The sequence below is a fragment of the Cetorhinus maximus genome, chromosome 9, assembly GCF_964194155.1.
Source record: "Cetorhinus maximus chromosome 9, sCetMax3.hap1.1, whole genome shotgun sequence".
In the NCBI taxonomy this organism is placed as follows: Eukaryota; Metazoa; Chordata; class Chondrichthyes; order Lamniformes; family Cetorhinidae; genus Cetorhinus; species Cetorhinus maximus.
The window spans coordinates 95715243-95729870 of record NC_135887.1 but is presented as its reverse complement, the minus strand read 5'-3'; the positions used below and the strand labels follow the sequence as shown (position 1 = coordinate 95729870).

The following is a 14628-nucleotide window of genomic DNA, read 5'->3' as shown; positions in this document are numbered from 1 at the left end:
TGGTTTACATTTTAGAACATGTACTATTCAGAGAAGTTTTTGTTAAGAATTTTCTTTGTAAGGTTACTATTGTGTAGAGACATTAATGTTGTAAACGGAAGTACTTTTACTTTGAAGTTAGCATATCCATTAGGGCTGGAGTTAAGTGTATGAGGATGTACAAGTTCTCTAAAGAGGTGCTACTTGCCCTTATTTTCAATGTTGTTGGACACCACAGTGAATGGTTTGGATGAATCTTACCCAATACTCCAGAGTAACAAAATGTTAGCAGCCAAAATTTCTAATATTTACAAGTAATGAGCGAGCAAAAGAAAATTAACTGGATCAACATGTAAATTAATCTCAGAGTCACTACAGACTGTGAAAAAAGGCAGAGAGGCAAGAGACATGAACCTGTTGAACGCATAAAATAATCGATCATAAAACTGACACGTAACGTCTGCAGATAAAGACAGAGGCATATAGGTTTGCTGAAGTTAAGATGAGTATCAATAAGAGAGACATATTTGCTTCAGGTAAGGAAAACATACCTTATAATCACAGTGACATTTTCCACGAGTAGGAAACTATAAACCACATTGTGGTATTTATCTAACTTATGAGTAATTAATGACAATTAAGTTTCCACTAACTTCAATTTACATGCCTGTAAAGTTTACTGAGTTGCAAATATGTACAGATTTGCACCATAGGTGTCTCCCATTATCCTTCCCCACATTACTGTTGACAGCAATACCCTGTAGAACTTCAAAAACCGGGGAATGCTTCCTCAAAACCAAAGTTTATGCATGGAAGGCATCCAAATGAAATCTTTGTTTGCCACTTGTGAAGAAGTTTCAGAAAAAATGTAAAACTTAATGTAAAGGAATTAATGAACTGGGATGCGATGGGAAAAGCAGGTCAAAGTCAAAACAGTTGCAATCCAACAGCTCTCTTTGGGCTTTGGTAGCAGACTGGATGATTTTTTGCATCACTAACGCATTAGTCTACTATTAACTTCTTGTGAAATAGGTACCTGTTCCTGTTGTAAAGGCAGCAGAAGCAGAGTGTTTGAATATTTTTAAGGCAGAGGTGAATAGATTCTTGGTGAGCAAGGTTGGGTGATAGGTTAATGGGATGCAGATTTGAGGTTACTACCAGATCAGCCATGATCTTATTAAATGGCGGAGCAGGCTCGAGGGGCCGAATGGCCTACTTCTGTTTCTTGTTCGTAAGTTCGTATTTTAAAGACGCATTGCAATTTATGTCAAAAGACATAAATTTTATAAATAAATTGGGACCAATTCCAGTGCATGTTAAATAGCAATAGTGTAGGTACTCTGTTATTTTTCGATTGCGGGTGTTTTAAAGAAGTGTTGCATATAATCTAGAACCATTCAAAATCAAGTATATTGTGAAAATTATGGTGCATGTTTGATACCTCTGGCATGTCAGCCACAAGTTCTCAACAATATCTGTTCAGTAAAGCATTGACCCCATTTGATTTGCTTTTTGCATAAATTCAAATCCCCCTTCAGTGCTTATGAACTTGAAGTCAAGATCAATGCTTAAAAAAATGTTGCATTTTAATACTATTTCGAACAGAAAACTTACTTGACTGCATTCAGTGAGACAATTGTTTTAGCTACACCCGAGACAATAGCTTGATTTGATAAAGGCAGGGAATAGTGAAATCAAATTTGCTGCACAATGCAAGAGTCCAGAGATGATAATTGCAAGTAACTGACAGCCGTTCATTAAAGAGGCACCAACATCAGTCTTGGGGATGAGGAAACAACCATGTCTCTTAGCAGCAACAGCACATTTTTGTGCTAAATGACTCATCGTGCAATTTGTGTCATAGCATCTTATTTTTAGGCTAATGCAGAGAAAAAATTTACCAAATACTTTATTAGTCAGTACCCAGGGGTGTATCACTACAGTGCAATTAGAATTTGTGCTAGTAAGGTGATGATTCACTTGCTGAGGTTTTATCAGTCCCTACACACTGTTATCACTTCAAAACTTACCTTCTGCAGCAAAGAAAAGGTCCAGAGTATTTTAACTCCCAGGTACTGGCTGATTTAACACCAGTTCTGAGTGGGAAGTGGTGGAAATTCACATAGCCCAGAGATTGCCCACCGAGAGCAGGTAAATATGTGGAATCGACTGCTGTGCTTTCCCAGAGTGGTTCCCATGATTGGTTATTAACCTTTGTAGGACTCTTCTGGATCTCCAGTGCACTTCCTCACTTGGTTGGTTTGACAGCAAATGCATTGCCATTTTCCACAGAGGCCAGCTTCTCAATGGGGTAGGTTAAAATAGCAGCATGTCAACTCCCCAGCAGCTCCAGGTGGGTAAGTGACCAGGGGGATTTTAATTGCCCACCAATCCAGTTTCCATTGGAAACAAAGGATTAAAATCACACCCAAAAAGATTTGATAAGCCATAGACAGGGCTAACAGTTGGAAGCAAGGTGCTTTCCCTGAAGAAAGAAGTAAGGAAAGCTTAAAGAATGTTTCTGTAACCACCTACTAACACATTCAATTCAGCAGAGGCCAAGAATTGTGTCATTTTTCCAACACCTGTCTATCACAGTAAAGAGTCAATATGTGGCATGTACAGGGTCTGAGGAATGGGCGAGTTGTGTTAACTCCTTAAAATATGAATAAGAACTTATTTCACTAAAAAGTAGCTATATTTATCTTGAAGAAATTAGTTTTACCATCATTGATTGTAATGTGTAGCCACTGTTAATTCAGAATTCCAAATTGCATGTTTTTATTTTCCTCCTGTTAAATCATCATCACTGCCATAATTCTCTTCTCAGTTTGGAGGGTGGGGCAGTGTGTACACTAACCTCTCCATAGCTCTATCTCTATTGCACTATAATTGGCCCTGATATTCTCACTTTCTGTGCCTAGACAGAACTATAAATTACTGTGAAGTGCTGTGAACTGCAGGGCCAGTGAGTGAGCTGCAAAGGCACACTCATTGAATAAAATTAGGTTTAAATTGATAGTCAAGATTGAACTCAAGCTATTCAGTTGCTAAGACCCTGTTTTGTTTTATGTAGGGGAACCTCTCTAAAGAGCAATCCCATCAATTGATAATTGCCTTCAAGCCACTATTGAAATTCTTATTCTTTCTGGAAAAATTATATTTATAGTACTTGTTAAAGACCCTGAGCTGTGAGTCTCACAAGCCAGAAGGTACTAGGTTTGATTCTCTCTCTACTGAGTTAATTGATTTCTACTGGACAACATTATAGCCACTATGAGTAGCTTCTGTATCCCTGATATAGGAAGGACCGTCACCCATAGAGGCCAAGATCTCTGTTGCTGCTCTGTGGCCCACCTGGAAAGTGTGCGTGTTTGTATTTACGCATGTTGAGGACAGGATAGGGCTTGACTGTAATGTCCCCCATATCCAAATGACCTGCCAACACACACACTGTAGACCCCCAGCTGGAGAACAGGGACTTGGGCAGGCTGCTACAGAGGAACCGGATTCTGAGGGGGAAAGAAAGTCTCAGCAGTTTTTAACATCTTCAGGAATGGAGGTGTGTGCATATTAATCCAAACAAACAAGATGATTACATTATTTATTTTATCAGAGGAGTGAACAATCTTCTCTGGAAAGGTTGAGAAGTCGTACCAATGATTACACCTAATCAGAAACTCATTTTTGTCACTGGGTCATAGAAATCTTAGTGAAACTAATGCAGCTAATACTGTAATTATGGTAAATGTATGAGATTCAGAAAGTGGTCAGGCTTAAAAAAAAAATGATGCCGTATATAAATGATACTCTATGTCTATATGGATGAACATGCTGTGCTTATAATGAGAATACAGAGTTCATTCCTTTTACATTTAATTCTCTGCTCCAAATAATAGGTCCAAGTCGTCGGTTCAAAAGAGTGGTGGAAACAATTCAGGTCCAGTTGTTAAGCACACATGACCAGCCTTCCGTGCAACAGTTGTCTGGTAAATATTAAGTTTTCTCTCAAAACAAATAATGTGCTAAATAGATGCCATCCTATATGCTTCCAATAATGGCCCCAGAGGGATTTCAGTATTTACCTCATGGCGTGCAATATGTCAAGCCATTCCATATACTGTAATCTAGAAACCTCCCAGATTTAATGTTGCTTCCCGCCCTGTTAAACCTGTTTTTAATCTCCTTGTAATATCGCTGAAATGAAAAATCTGGCTTTCATAAGTTTTTTTGTGATTTTCAGAACTCTTCATGATTAGAATATTTTATATTGTATTGGTTAATTCCCTGTAACTGAATTTGATTACATCACTGTAACATTTCCATCAGTTCACTCACAACCCCAATTAGAATCTGTGGGTTGCAGAGTTGCACCTAGTAAGAGGAAAAAGCCTTTCTATGAAGTTGAGTCCCAAAGTTTAGAGACACAAATTTTGTAAACTTCAAATGAATCAAAGCAATAAAAATTGGATTTGCTCCTGGTTTTTCATCTAATATCTATTGTATGAAAACATGTGGTAAATGATCCTAAGGTTTGAAAGGTAGAATACTGGAGTGAATTTCCATGGCTGAATTTGTAAAACTTCCATGAGAAAAGTGAAACAAGTGGAAGTAGATACATCCTCAGATTGGAAGAATAAGGAGGAATTCAGCAATTCCACAAACTCTTGGCCTTCTGGCCCATTTAAACCATATACAGCAATGCTTTAATTATGTGGTCACCTCCAACATTGAACCAACTAGGTTAACAGAAATAGATGGCTGTTGTGATGACCTTCTGAAATAATGCATTCTAAATCCAAAAGCACTGATGTTTATAAATGTTTATGGTGGGGTTTTCAAGTGACTACTTCAAGGGACGATTTTCCATATCAGATAACTGGGGCCTTTTGTAAACATGGTATTCTTAATTATATCATTTTGAAAACTCCTTATTTCTGGAGAATAAATTTCAAACAAAAGTTCTGCAGATAAAACAGGGTGTGGATTCATTTTTAATACAACAAACATCCAGTGAAAATCATTGCCATTGTTTCTGGTTGCTCTGCAAGTCTAACATTATGCATAATGTTCCCCAAACAAAGCAAATCTGAAAGGTCCCATTAATCCAGGAGCAAATCATTTTTCCCTCTGCTGGAAACCTGGTCAGCCAAGATCACACCAGTACCTTTGTCTGTGCTTACATAAGCCTTGATGGTTCAAAGCAATTATTCAGTTCAGGCGATTAGAAAAAAAGCTCTTACTGTATTTGCAGATGTTTTTAGGCCCCTTTCTGTTTTTGTTCTGTGGAGATCTGTTAGGATTTATTTCCTAATTGCAAATTCTGCTTTAAAAATAACAAATAAATAATTACAAAAAAGATTGAATTACTGACAAAGTAATATTGCTTCTTACCATCTACTTTTGTAAAATGTGTTTGAGGTTTACAAAATCTTTGCATCTAATTCTGTTTGGGTGGTCTGAGAAAATTGTCACAGATAGTGTTCGACACTGCTTCTAAATGGAAACTAGAGTCAAACCATAGCTCATTTGAACGTATCTCCCTCATGTTATGCAAGCACGATTTCCTTCTGAAATCCTGGGTAACATTAACAGTGTTTAATTAGAATATTCTATGCCTCCACTGCTGTTGTTTTCCATCCTTGTTTAATGGCAACCCTATAGCCTCATGATATCTATGTGCGCGATCAATCTATTCCACATCTTTCAGTTTCTCTCATAAACCATTTTCTCTTTTCCTTATTCTCTCTATTTTGGTATTCACTGGGTTTCATAATCTCATCATCCTTGCAACCACCATCCTTAGGAAGAATTAATTATTTAAATCTAAGAAGATCTGCCATTCAACAGATACAGTTCAAATGGGGCCATGTCCATAAAGAAATATCTTGGGATTTTTTTTTAAACATTTTACTCGTGACCTAGTATGACTTATTTGTCTACATCTTCATGTCTTAGATTATTGGTTTATGCAGTAAAGAAACATGTACCTTTCTCCTCCTGTAATCCAGCAACTTCTCACTGTATGCAGCTGCTGACTGGCAGACTTTCAAAATGTGGTAAGAAGCCCCCCCTCCCCCCCTCCCCATGGAGAGCACTTGTGCGATGACATTTTAAGTTTTTGGATTGCTTTTTTGGTTCACTTTGAATCCATGCTTCTGACCACATTTTAGTTCCTTCTGTTGCTGGTGCTGCATGTTTCAATATGTTATATTTAGCCCAACATTGTGCAGCAGTCGCTGGGTGACTTTGCCTGCCGGATAGGCTTGTGGTGCGTTAAGATGCCTTACTGCTTTCTTTTTTTGGCAGTGAATGGCAAGACTGCAGCTTCAATAGTCTTTTGAAGATGAGCCTCGATTACTTGATTATTACCGCCTTTCTTGTCAACCAGCTGCTCACTGATCTAATATTCAGCAATTGCTGTTGCTTTGCTTATATTCCAATGCACATAATGCTAAGTGGACAGGAAAACACATCTAACATTCCCTCACTGAATTGTGCATGATGACACAAAGAGTAAAATGCATTTTATTTGTACACCTTTTGCTAAAGTTGTCCCACAAAATCCTCCCTCTTTATATATTATATATATATATCTTTTAAAAAAACATTGCTTTTATAAATGACATAAATATTTTGCTGTTTTATACCATATTCATAAATCTGGTTTCCTTTTGAAAATGCCTTTGTAAGTATCGAAATTTTGCTGAAAAGAGAGACATGTGGCCAAAGCTTTTTGTCTTCCACTCATCAGGACAAATGCAAGAATGTAAAATTTCAAACAATCACAACAATTTAGTTGACTCTAGTCCCCTCTTACTTTCTCCATAGCAACTCCTTGGCCAATCAGAGTCGGCTTTCAAACGATCAGCAAACTTTTCTCCTGTGGTTTAAATTGTTGTGATTGTGTGATGTTTGGCGTTCTTGCGTTTGTCCTGATAAGTGCAAGATGAAAAGCTTCGGCATCATGTCTTTCTTTCTAAGTTCTGCACTACCAAGGGACTGTTAGTATTCAAATTGTCCAACTTTTTGAGAACTGGAGTAGTGTTAATATTCAGTGCAATGAACCATTGGAGTTGTCCCCTGTCTTGTGCATGAATTATATTCAATTTTAGTGGTACCTGTACTTGAGCTCCTGTAATGGCACAGTTCTGAGCTGCACTGCTCAGTCTGGTACTCAGCCACACAAAGCAGCAAGATCTAGGCTCAATTGCTGATGCTGAAATAGCTGTTCTTGGCGGGATGGTAATGCGATCCTAAAATTTCCCTCAATGTCATCAAATTAAGGCATAATTAACCATAGAAGCCACTCCTAATTTCTGTCCACTGATGCCAGTTAGAGCACAGATGATAATGGAGGACAGGATCGACCCTGCTTTGACATTCTCCACTGTTGAATTGTCTGCCAACACTCACTCTCTAAGGCAAAGGATGAAAGATTGAGCAAAATAGCAGAGGACTGCCAGTGGAACCACATTTCAGTAGGAAGTCAGTGCATTCAGGAAAGGCAGAAAGAACAATGGGGATAGGGGTTCCTCCACTGTAAATATAAAATATAAAAGTGCAAATACATTTTGAACGCTCACAAGCTTTTTTGGCAAGTTGAGCAATGAAATTACACCTGGATGGGAGAAATTTTGAAAGCTCAGTTCAATTTAAAAGTTTTCTTTTAGAATTGACTTCCTGCCCCAGGAAAGGGAAACACAGCAAAGTGGAAGAGTTAGCTTGAAGACGTATCTGCCCAGTGACGAGGTATGATAACCATCTCCCAGGGGTGAGAGGACCAGATAACTCAAGTGACATAATTATGCTCAAAATATACAGTGACCCTCAAGTCTCACTGCTATTCAAGATTTTACAATACGAAAACATGCCATTTGGCACAACTGTGTGCATTATGTTCCACATGAGCTTCATCTCACCCTCTCAACAAGTTTAACATGATCAATTATATTTGCATTACATGTTTTCAATAACATTTTAAAATTATAATGTAGCTCCCAGTCAAGTGTATATGGTTCTAAAACATCATTGTGGGACAACCTTTAGGTACAGGTATAATCCCTATTATATTTGTAAATTGATTTACACAGTGGCTTTGCAGAAAAAGTCTTGCAGTCCTCAGAAGATTTTTAACAATTTGTCAGAAGGCTTTGTGTCAAAATAAATGTTGTAACACTTGACAATATTATTATGAGATTAAACACTGATGGTAGTTCAGGGCAGACTAGCTTCAGCTAGATAATGGCTTTAAAGAAAGACCTCTGACCCTCTCAGCAGCAGAATCCTATATTTAGATTTCAAGTCACATGCTTTTTAAATGGCATAAACTTCCTCTATTTTTTCCCTGTGCAAATCGAATTGCATTCAGGTGACAACTTTGTCAAAATCTCCTTTAAATTCCCTGTAATTGTAAAGAAAAAAAAAGGTGATAAATATTAACAGAAATCTGCTGTAACAAGCAAAAGGAAAATCTACATTCATGCCTCACAGCAATCTTAAATTGGTGATGCAATCAGAGATTTAGCATTAAACCTGCCTTTTTACCCCACAAAAGGTTTTAATCCACTTTCACAACTTAACCAGCAGCAACTTTAATCAGTAAACTACCCCCTTTGTTGCGCCTATTTTTCTGACATCTGATTATGCCCAAATTTCCTACTAATTTCATTGGTATGTACCGAAACATAAAAACAAAGAAATCAATCAGGGCCTGACACGCTGGGTCAAAATCTTAGAACTCCCTTCCTAACAGCACGGTGGGTGTACCTACACCACATGAACTGCAGCGGTTCAAGAAGGCAGCTCACCACTACCTTCAAGGGCAACTAGGGATGAGCAATAAATGCTGGCCCAGCCAGCGAAGCCCACATCCTGTGAATGAATGTTTTTTTTAAAATTCCTTCTTTAAATATGAAAACTAAAGTTTCAAGCTGTCCAGCTACTATCCATGCACAGTCAGCACTGCATGTTTTAAGAATCTCCAATCATGGAAGCTTTTCAATTTTTAATGTGTCTTACACTGATGCCATTAAAATACATTAAATGAAACAGAAAGTGCAGAACCCTTGTGAGGGTAATAAATCAAAATTGCTCAAAAATGTCAATAAAACAGCAGCAAAATTACATTGTCCCACAATGCACTTAAAATTCTGGGTAGGATCTGACACCCATTATGATCCAGCATAATTGCAGGAAATCTGCATGTACAGCTGCTTAACCTGGAGATGGAGCCATTAATTTAGACTGAGATTTGTTCAAGGGCAGGGGTCAATAGTTAGGCATAAAAGAGAGAGGAAATTAGGGCTTGGTGCTTGCACCTGAATTTTCTCAGACAAGGTATTTCCTTTACAACCAAAGTATGTGTGCTCCTGGGTGAAAATTCCACCACTTTGTGTTTATAATTCCTGAGACAGAATGCTGCTGTGTGAATCTACAATCCTTCTCTTCTTAGTCAGTCCCTCGGGATCAAGGAAGGCTTGCTTCAACTCCAGTTTGATGGATTCTGAGATGGCTGATAAGTCCAATGTGCAATCTGCAAGCTCTGCCACATGTGGGGCAGGTGATGCTTGAAGGTTTGGGTAGATGGGTTGTTTGGAGGTTCATGCACCCCCTCCAATGCTTTGACTTCACCTCTGAATTCTCCCGACAAAGTCTCTAGATGTGCTCGGTGCTTTCCCAAATGAGCCTTCTCCATTTTAGTCAGTCGCAAGGCAGGGTCTCCCATGAGTCGATGGATATGTTAGATCTCTTCGGGGATGCTTTGAGGGCATCCTTAAAGCATTTTTTAATTCCTTTTTAGGATGTGGGCATCGCTGTCTAGGCCAGCATTTATTGCTCATCTCTAGTTGCTCTTGAGAAGGTGGTGGTGAGCTGCCTTCTTGAACCACTGCAGTCCATGTGCTGTAAATACACCCACAGTGCTATTGGGACAGGAGTTCCACGATTTTGACCCAGCAAAAGTGAAGGAATAGCGATATATTTCCATGTCTTGATGGTGTGTGGCTTGGAGAGGAACTTGCAGGTGGTAGGGATCCCATACATCTGCTGTCCTTGTCCTTTGAGGTGGTAGAGGTCGTAGGTTTAGAAGATGCAGTCGAAGGAGCACTGGTGAGTTGCTGAAGTGCATCGTGTAGGTGGTACACACTGTTGCCGCTGTGCATCAGTGGTGGGGGAAGAATGTTTAAGGTGGTGGATGGAGGGCCAATGAAGCGGACTGCTTTCTCCTGGATGGTATCAAGCTTCTTGAGTGTTGTTGGAGTTGCACTCATCCGAGCAAGTGGAGAATATTCCATCACACTCCTGTCTTATGCCTTGTAGATGGCAGACATGCTTTGGGGAGTCAGGAGGTGAGTTACTCGCCACAGGATTCCCAGCCTCTGACCTGCTCTTGTAGCCACAGTATTTATATGGCTGGTCCAGTTCAGTTTCTGGTCAATGGTAACCCCCAGGATGTTGATAGTGGGGGATTCAGCGATAGTAATGCCATTGAATGTCAAGGGGAGATAGTTATATTCTCTCTTGTTGGAGATGGTCGTTGCCTGGCACTTGTGTGGCATGAATGTTACTTGCCACTTATCAGCCTAAGCCTGAATGTTGTCCAGACCTAGCTGCATCTGGGCATGGGCCGCTTCAGAATTTGAGGAATTGCAAATGATGCTGAACATTGTGCAATCATCCACAAACATCCCCACTTCTGACCTTATGATGAAAGGAAGGCCATTGATGAAGCAGCTGAAGATGGTTGGGCCTAAGACACTACCCTGAGGAACTCCTGCAACAATGTCCTGGGACTGAGATGATTGACTTCTGGCCACCAGAACCATCTTCCTTTGTGCTAGGTATGACTCCAATGTGTGGACAGCTTTCCCCCCGATTCCCGATGACTTAGTTTTGCTAGGGCTCCTTGGTGCCACATTCTGTCAAATGTTGCCTTGATGTTAAGGGCAGTCACTCTCACCTCACCTCTGGAGTTCACCTCTTTTCTCCATGTTTGGAACAATGCTGCAATGATGTCAGGAGCTGAGTGGCTCTGTAGAACCTAAACTGAGCATCAATGAGTAGGTTATTGCTGTGTAAGTGACACTTGATAGCACTGTTGATGACCCCTTCCATTACTTTACTGATGATTGAGGGTAGACTGATGGGGCAGTAATTGTCTGGGTTGGATTTGTCCTGCTTTTTGTTTCCGTTGTCCTCCTGGGAGTCTCCTTCTGTGACCAAATTCCAAGTTGAGCAGTGGCCTCAGGCATCTGATATCAGGCATACAAATGACATGTTCTGCCCAGTGGAGCTGGTTTTATGTGATTGGCGACTGGATGTTCGACAAGTTGGCTTTGGAGAGGACATTCTTGTGGACCACCTTTCTTGCTACTGAACTTGGGGTATCTTGCTAAGACACCATTGGTGATACTTCTGCATTGCTTTGCGGTGCCTGTTGTAGGTTGTCCAAGTCTCCAAATATGTAGGATTGTGGGGATTAGCCCTCTTAGCTGCCCGGTAAACCATGATCTTGGTCGTGGGTTTGAGATCCTGGTCCTCAAATACTCTTTTTCTCAGTCGTTCAAAGGCTGAGCTAGCACATTGGAGCCAATGATGAATTTCCACGTCTATGCCTGTCTTCATTGAGAGGAGGCTCCTAAGAAATAGAGAATGGTCCATGTTTTCCAGGACCTCACCATTGATCTTAATCAATGAGGGAGGCGTTGTAACAAAAACAGAAAATGCTGGTAAAATTCAGCAGGCCTGACAGCATCTATGGAGAGAGAAACAGAGTTAACGTCTCAAGTCCGTATGACTTCCTCGGAGCTGAGGAGAGGTAGAAATGTGATGGGTTTTATACTGTTGAAGAGAGGATGGAGCAAAATAGAAGGTCAGGGGGGAGCTCAAGAGAAATTTGACAAAGACGTCACGGACACCAGACAAAAGAGTGTTAATGGTAATGTTAAAGACTAAAGTAGGTACTGATAATGGCATAAAGGTAAGGTAGCAGAATGTCTGAATAGCAGAACAAGGGTCAGCGCTCTGTGAAAGCAAAACATAAGAACTTGTGACAAGTGGTCCTGTGCTGGGGTGGGGGGTTGTGGGGGGAATGGGGATTTGGATTTAAAGAGTGTCAAGATGGAGGAGAGAGCTCATGGTCTGAAGTTATTAAACTCAATGTTAGGTTCAGAAGGCTGTAAAGTGCCTACTTGAACGATGAGGTGCTGTTCCTCCAGTTTGTGTTGGGCTTCACTGGAACATTGCAGCAGGCCAAGGACAGATATGTGGGCATGAAAGAAGGATGGTGAGTTGAAATGGAAAGCAACAGGAAGGTCTGGATCATGCTTGCGGACTAAGCGAAAGTGTTTAGTCTCCCCACATTGGGAGTAGTGAATACAGTAGACCAAATGGAAGGAGGTGCAAGTGAAGCACTGCTTCACCTGAAAGGGGTGTTTGGGGCCTTCGATGGTGAGGAGGGAGGAGGTAAAGGGGCAGGTGTTACACCTTCTGTGATTGCATGGGAAGGTGTCATGGGAAGGGGATGAGGAGTTAGGGGTGATGGAGGAGTGGACCAGGGTGTCACGGGGGGAAGATGTGTTTGGTGGTGGCATCATACTGGAGTTGGCGGAAGTGGCAGAGGATGATCCTTTGCATGTGGAGGCTGGTGGGGTGAAAAATGAGGAGAAGAGGGAGGCATTGTGCTGTGGGAGCTGGTTGGAAGAGTACTTCAGTTTTCCAGGTGTTTCGTGAAAGGCCCATTTTCTCATAAGCTTCAGAGAAGGTGTCAACAATGACCTAGGGCTCAATTTCTGAGTGAACGCACACGCAAGTGTCAACTGCATACTGAAGTTCTATGACTGAGGTTGGAGTGATTTTGGTTTTGGGATGAAGGCGGTGTAGGTTGAACAGTTTCCTATCTGTTCTGTAAATTATCTCCATGCCTGTGAGTAATTTGCTGGAGATGTGGTACAGTATTGTAATGAAGAAAATGGAGAAGAGGGCTGATACAAATATACAGGCTTGTTTGATGTCAAATAGGGTCTGTGGTGGTTCTGTTGGTGAGAATCACGTCTTGCATGTCATCATGGAGTAGGCAGAGGATGGTGACAAATTTCTGAGGGCAGCAAAAGTTGAGGATCCTGCATAAGCCTTCGCAGTTGACAGAATCAAAGGCCTTCATGAGGTTGAAGAAGTCTATGTACAGCAGTTGGTGTGGTTCTTTGCATGGCAAATTCAAAAGAAATGCAGTGAATATCATGTCTGTAGTGCCTCTCAATGGGAGAAAACCACACTGTGACTCCGGAAGAAGTTCCTCAGCCAATAGGAGGAGGAAGTTGAGGAGGATCCTTGCACTGATCTTCCCTGTGGCATACAGCAGGGAGACTCTCCTCTGCAGTTACTGCAATCGGACTTGTCTCCCTTCTTGAATATAATCATAATCACAACCTCCCTGAAATCCACTGCCACTCTTCTTCCCTTGCGCTCTTCTTCCCAGATGAGGAATATGAGATTTTGCAGCTGTGCCATGAGTGTATCTCAACTGTGTTTCAGAATTTCCACCATGTTTCATAATTTCAGGGATTCCATCTGCTCCAGGCGCTTTGTTGTTTTTCAGCTCTCAAATGGCTTTTTCAACTCAGCTCTAGACTTGGTGGCAGGGAGACTGAGCCAATGGGGTACTGAGGAATGGACATGAGGACATTTTAGTCAAAGACAGAGTCTGAGTTGAGGAGTTCTTCAAAATGTTCTCTATGTACATAGTTGAGCAAGTGCCAGTGTTTGGACCGTGGGTGTTGTCATGTGATCTTGTACATGTCTTGCTGACGGAACAGGCTGTTGGCTATGACGAGCTCATATGGCTAGACAAGAAGTGGATTCCTTTGGAGTTTGCTTTCCCTCCTCCTTCCTTTCCTCTTACACCCTTCCAGAGATTCAAGTCCTTCCTGACTCTGGCATTGAAATCGCTAAGGCAGATCAGTTTGTCACCTGCTGGTGATTGCTCAAGATCAGTGCAGAGTCCATCCTTGGCCTCGTGTGTTGCCTCAAATGTAGCAGCATATGCGCTGATGACAGTGTCATGCTGATACTTTGTTAGGCTGAATCGGGACGTCATGAGACGCTCATTTATCTCACAGGTGGAGCGGCTGAGGCACCAGACAAGCTCATTTTTGATGGCAAAGCCCATCCCATGGAGGTATTGTTCCTGTTCTGGAAGGCCCTTCCAGAAAAAGGTGTACTCAACACCTTGCTCCTTCGGTTAGCTTTCTCCTGCATGTTGTGCCTCACTTAGTGTAGGAATGGCAATGTCAAGGCACCTAAGCTTCTAAGCTATGACAGCAGTGCGGCACCCAGGTCTGTCACAGTTGGGGTTGTCCATGACGGTCCTGGTATTTTAGGTTCCAAACTTCATTTTGACAAGTGGAAGATGCCAGTGCATTTTTTTTTTAAACATGGGGTGGTTGCTGCATGCCAACCACCACATGGTATTGCAGAGCTTGGTCTAATGGCAAGGGTGATCCAAGATGATTGGAGGCCAGGCTCTGCTGGGAGACATTAGCGCATTCTGTGCATGATCATACTCAGATCTGTATGTAACCTGTGGCCAGGAACAGACTAAAGCTACAAACCTAGTGCTGTCTATCACTTCATTGTATTTGTCTCATTCCA

The 14628-nt window shown here is 41.2% G+C and overlaps 1 protein-coding gene across 1 annotated transcript in view; it reads left to right on the top strand.

The window, feature by feature from the left end:
- Nucleotides 1–14628, top strand: part of LOC144685073 (serine/threonine-protein kinase BRSK2-like) — a 383048-nt gene that overhangs the window by 315882 nt on the left and 52538 nt on the right. Inside the window, exon 17 of the mRNA XM_078549609.1 lies at nucleotides 3879–3968. Coding sequence (XP_078405735.1) covers nucleotides 3879–3968 — 90 coding nt within the window. The remainder of the gene's footprint in view (nucleotides 1–3878; nucleotides 3969–14628) is intronic.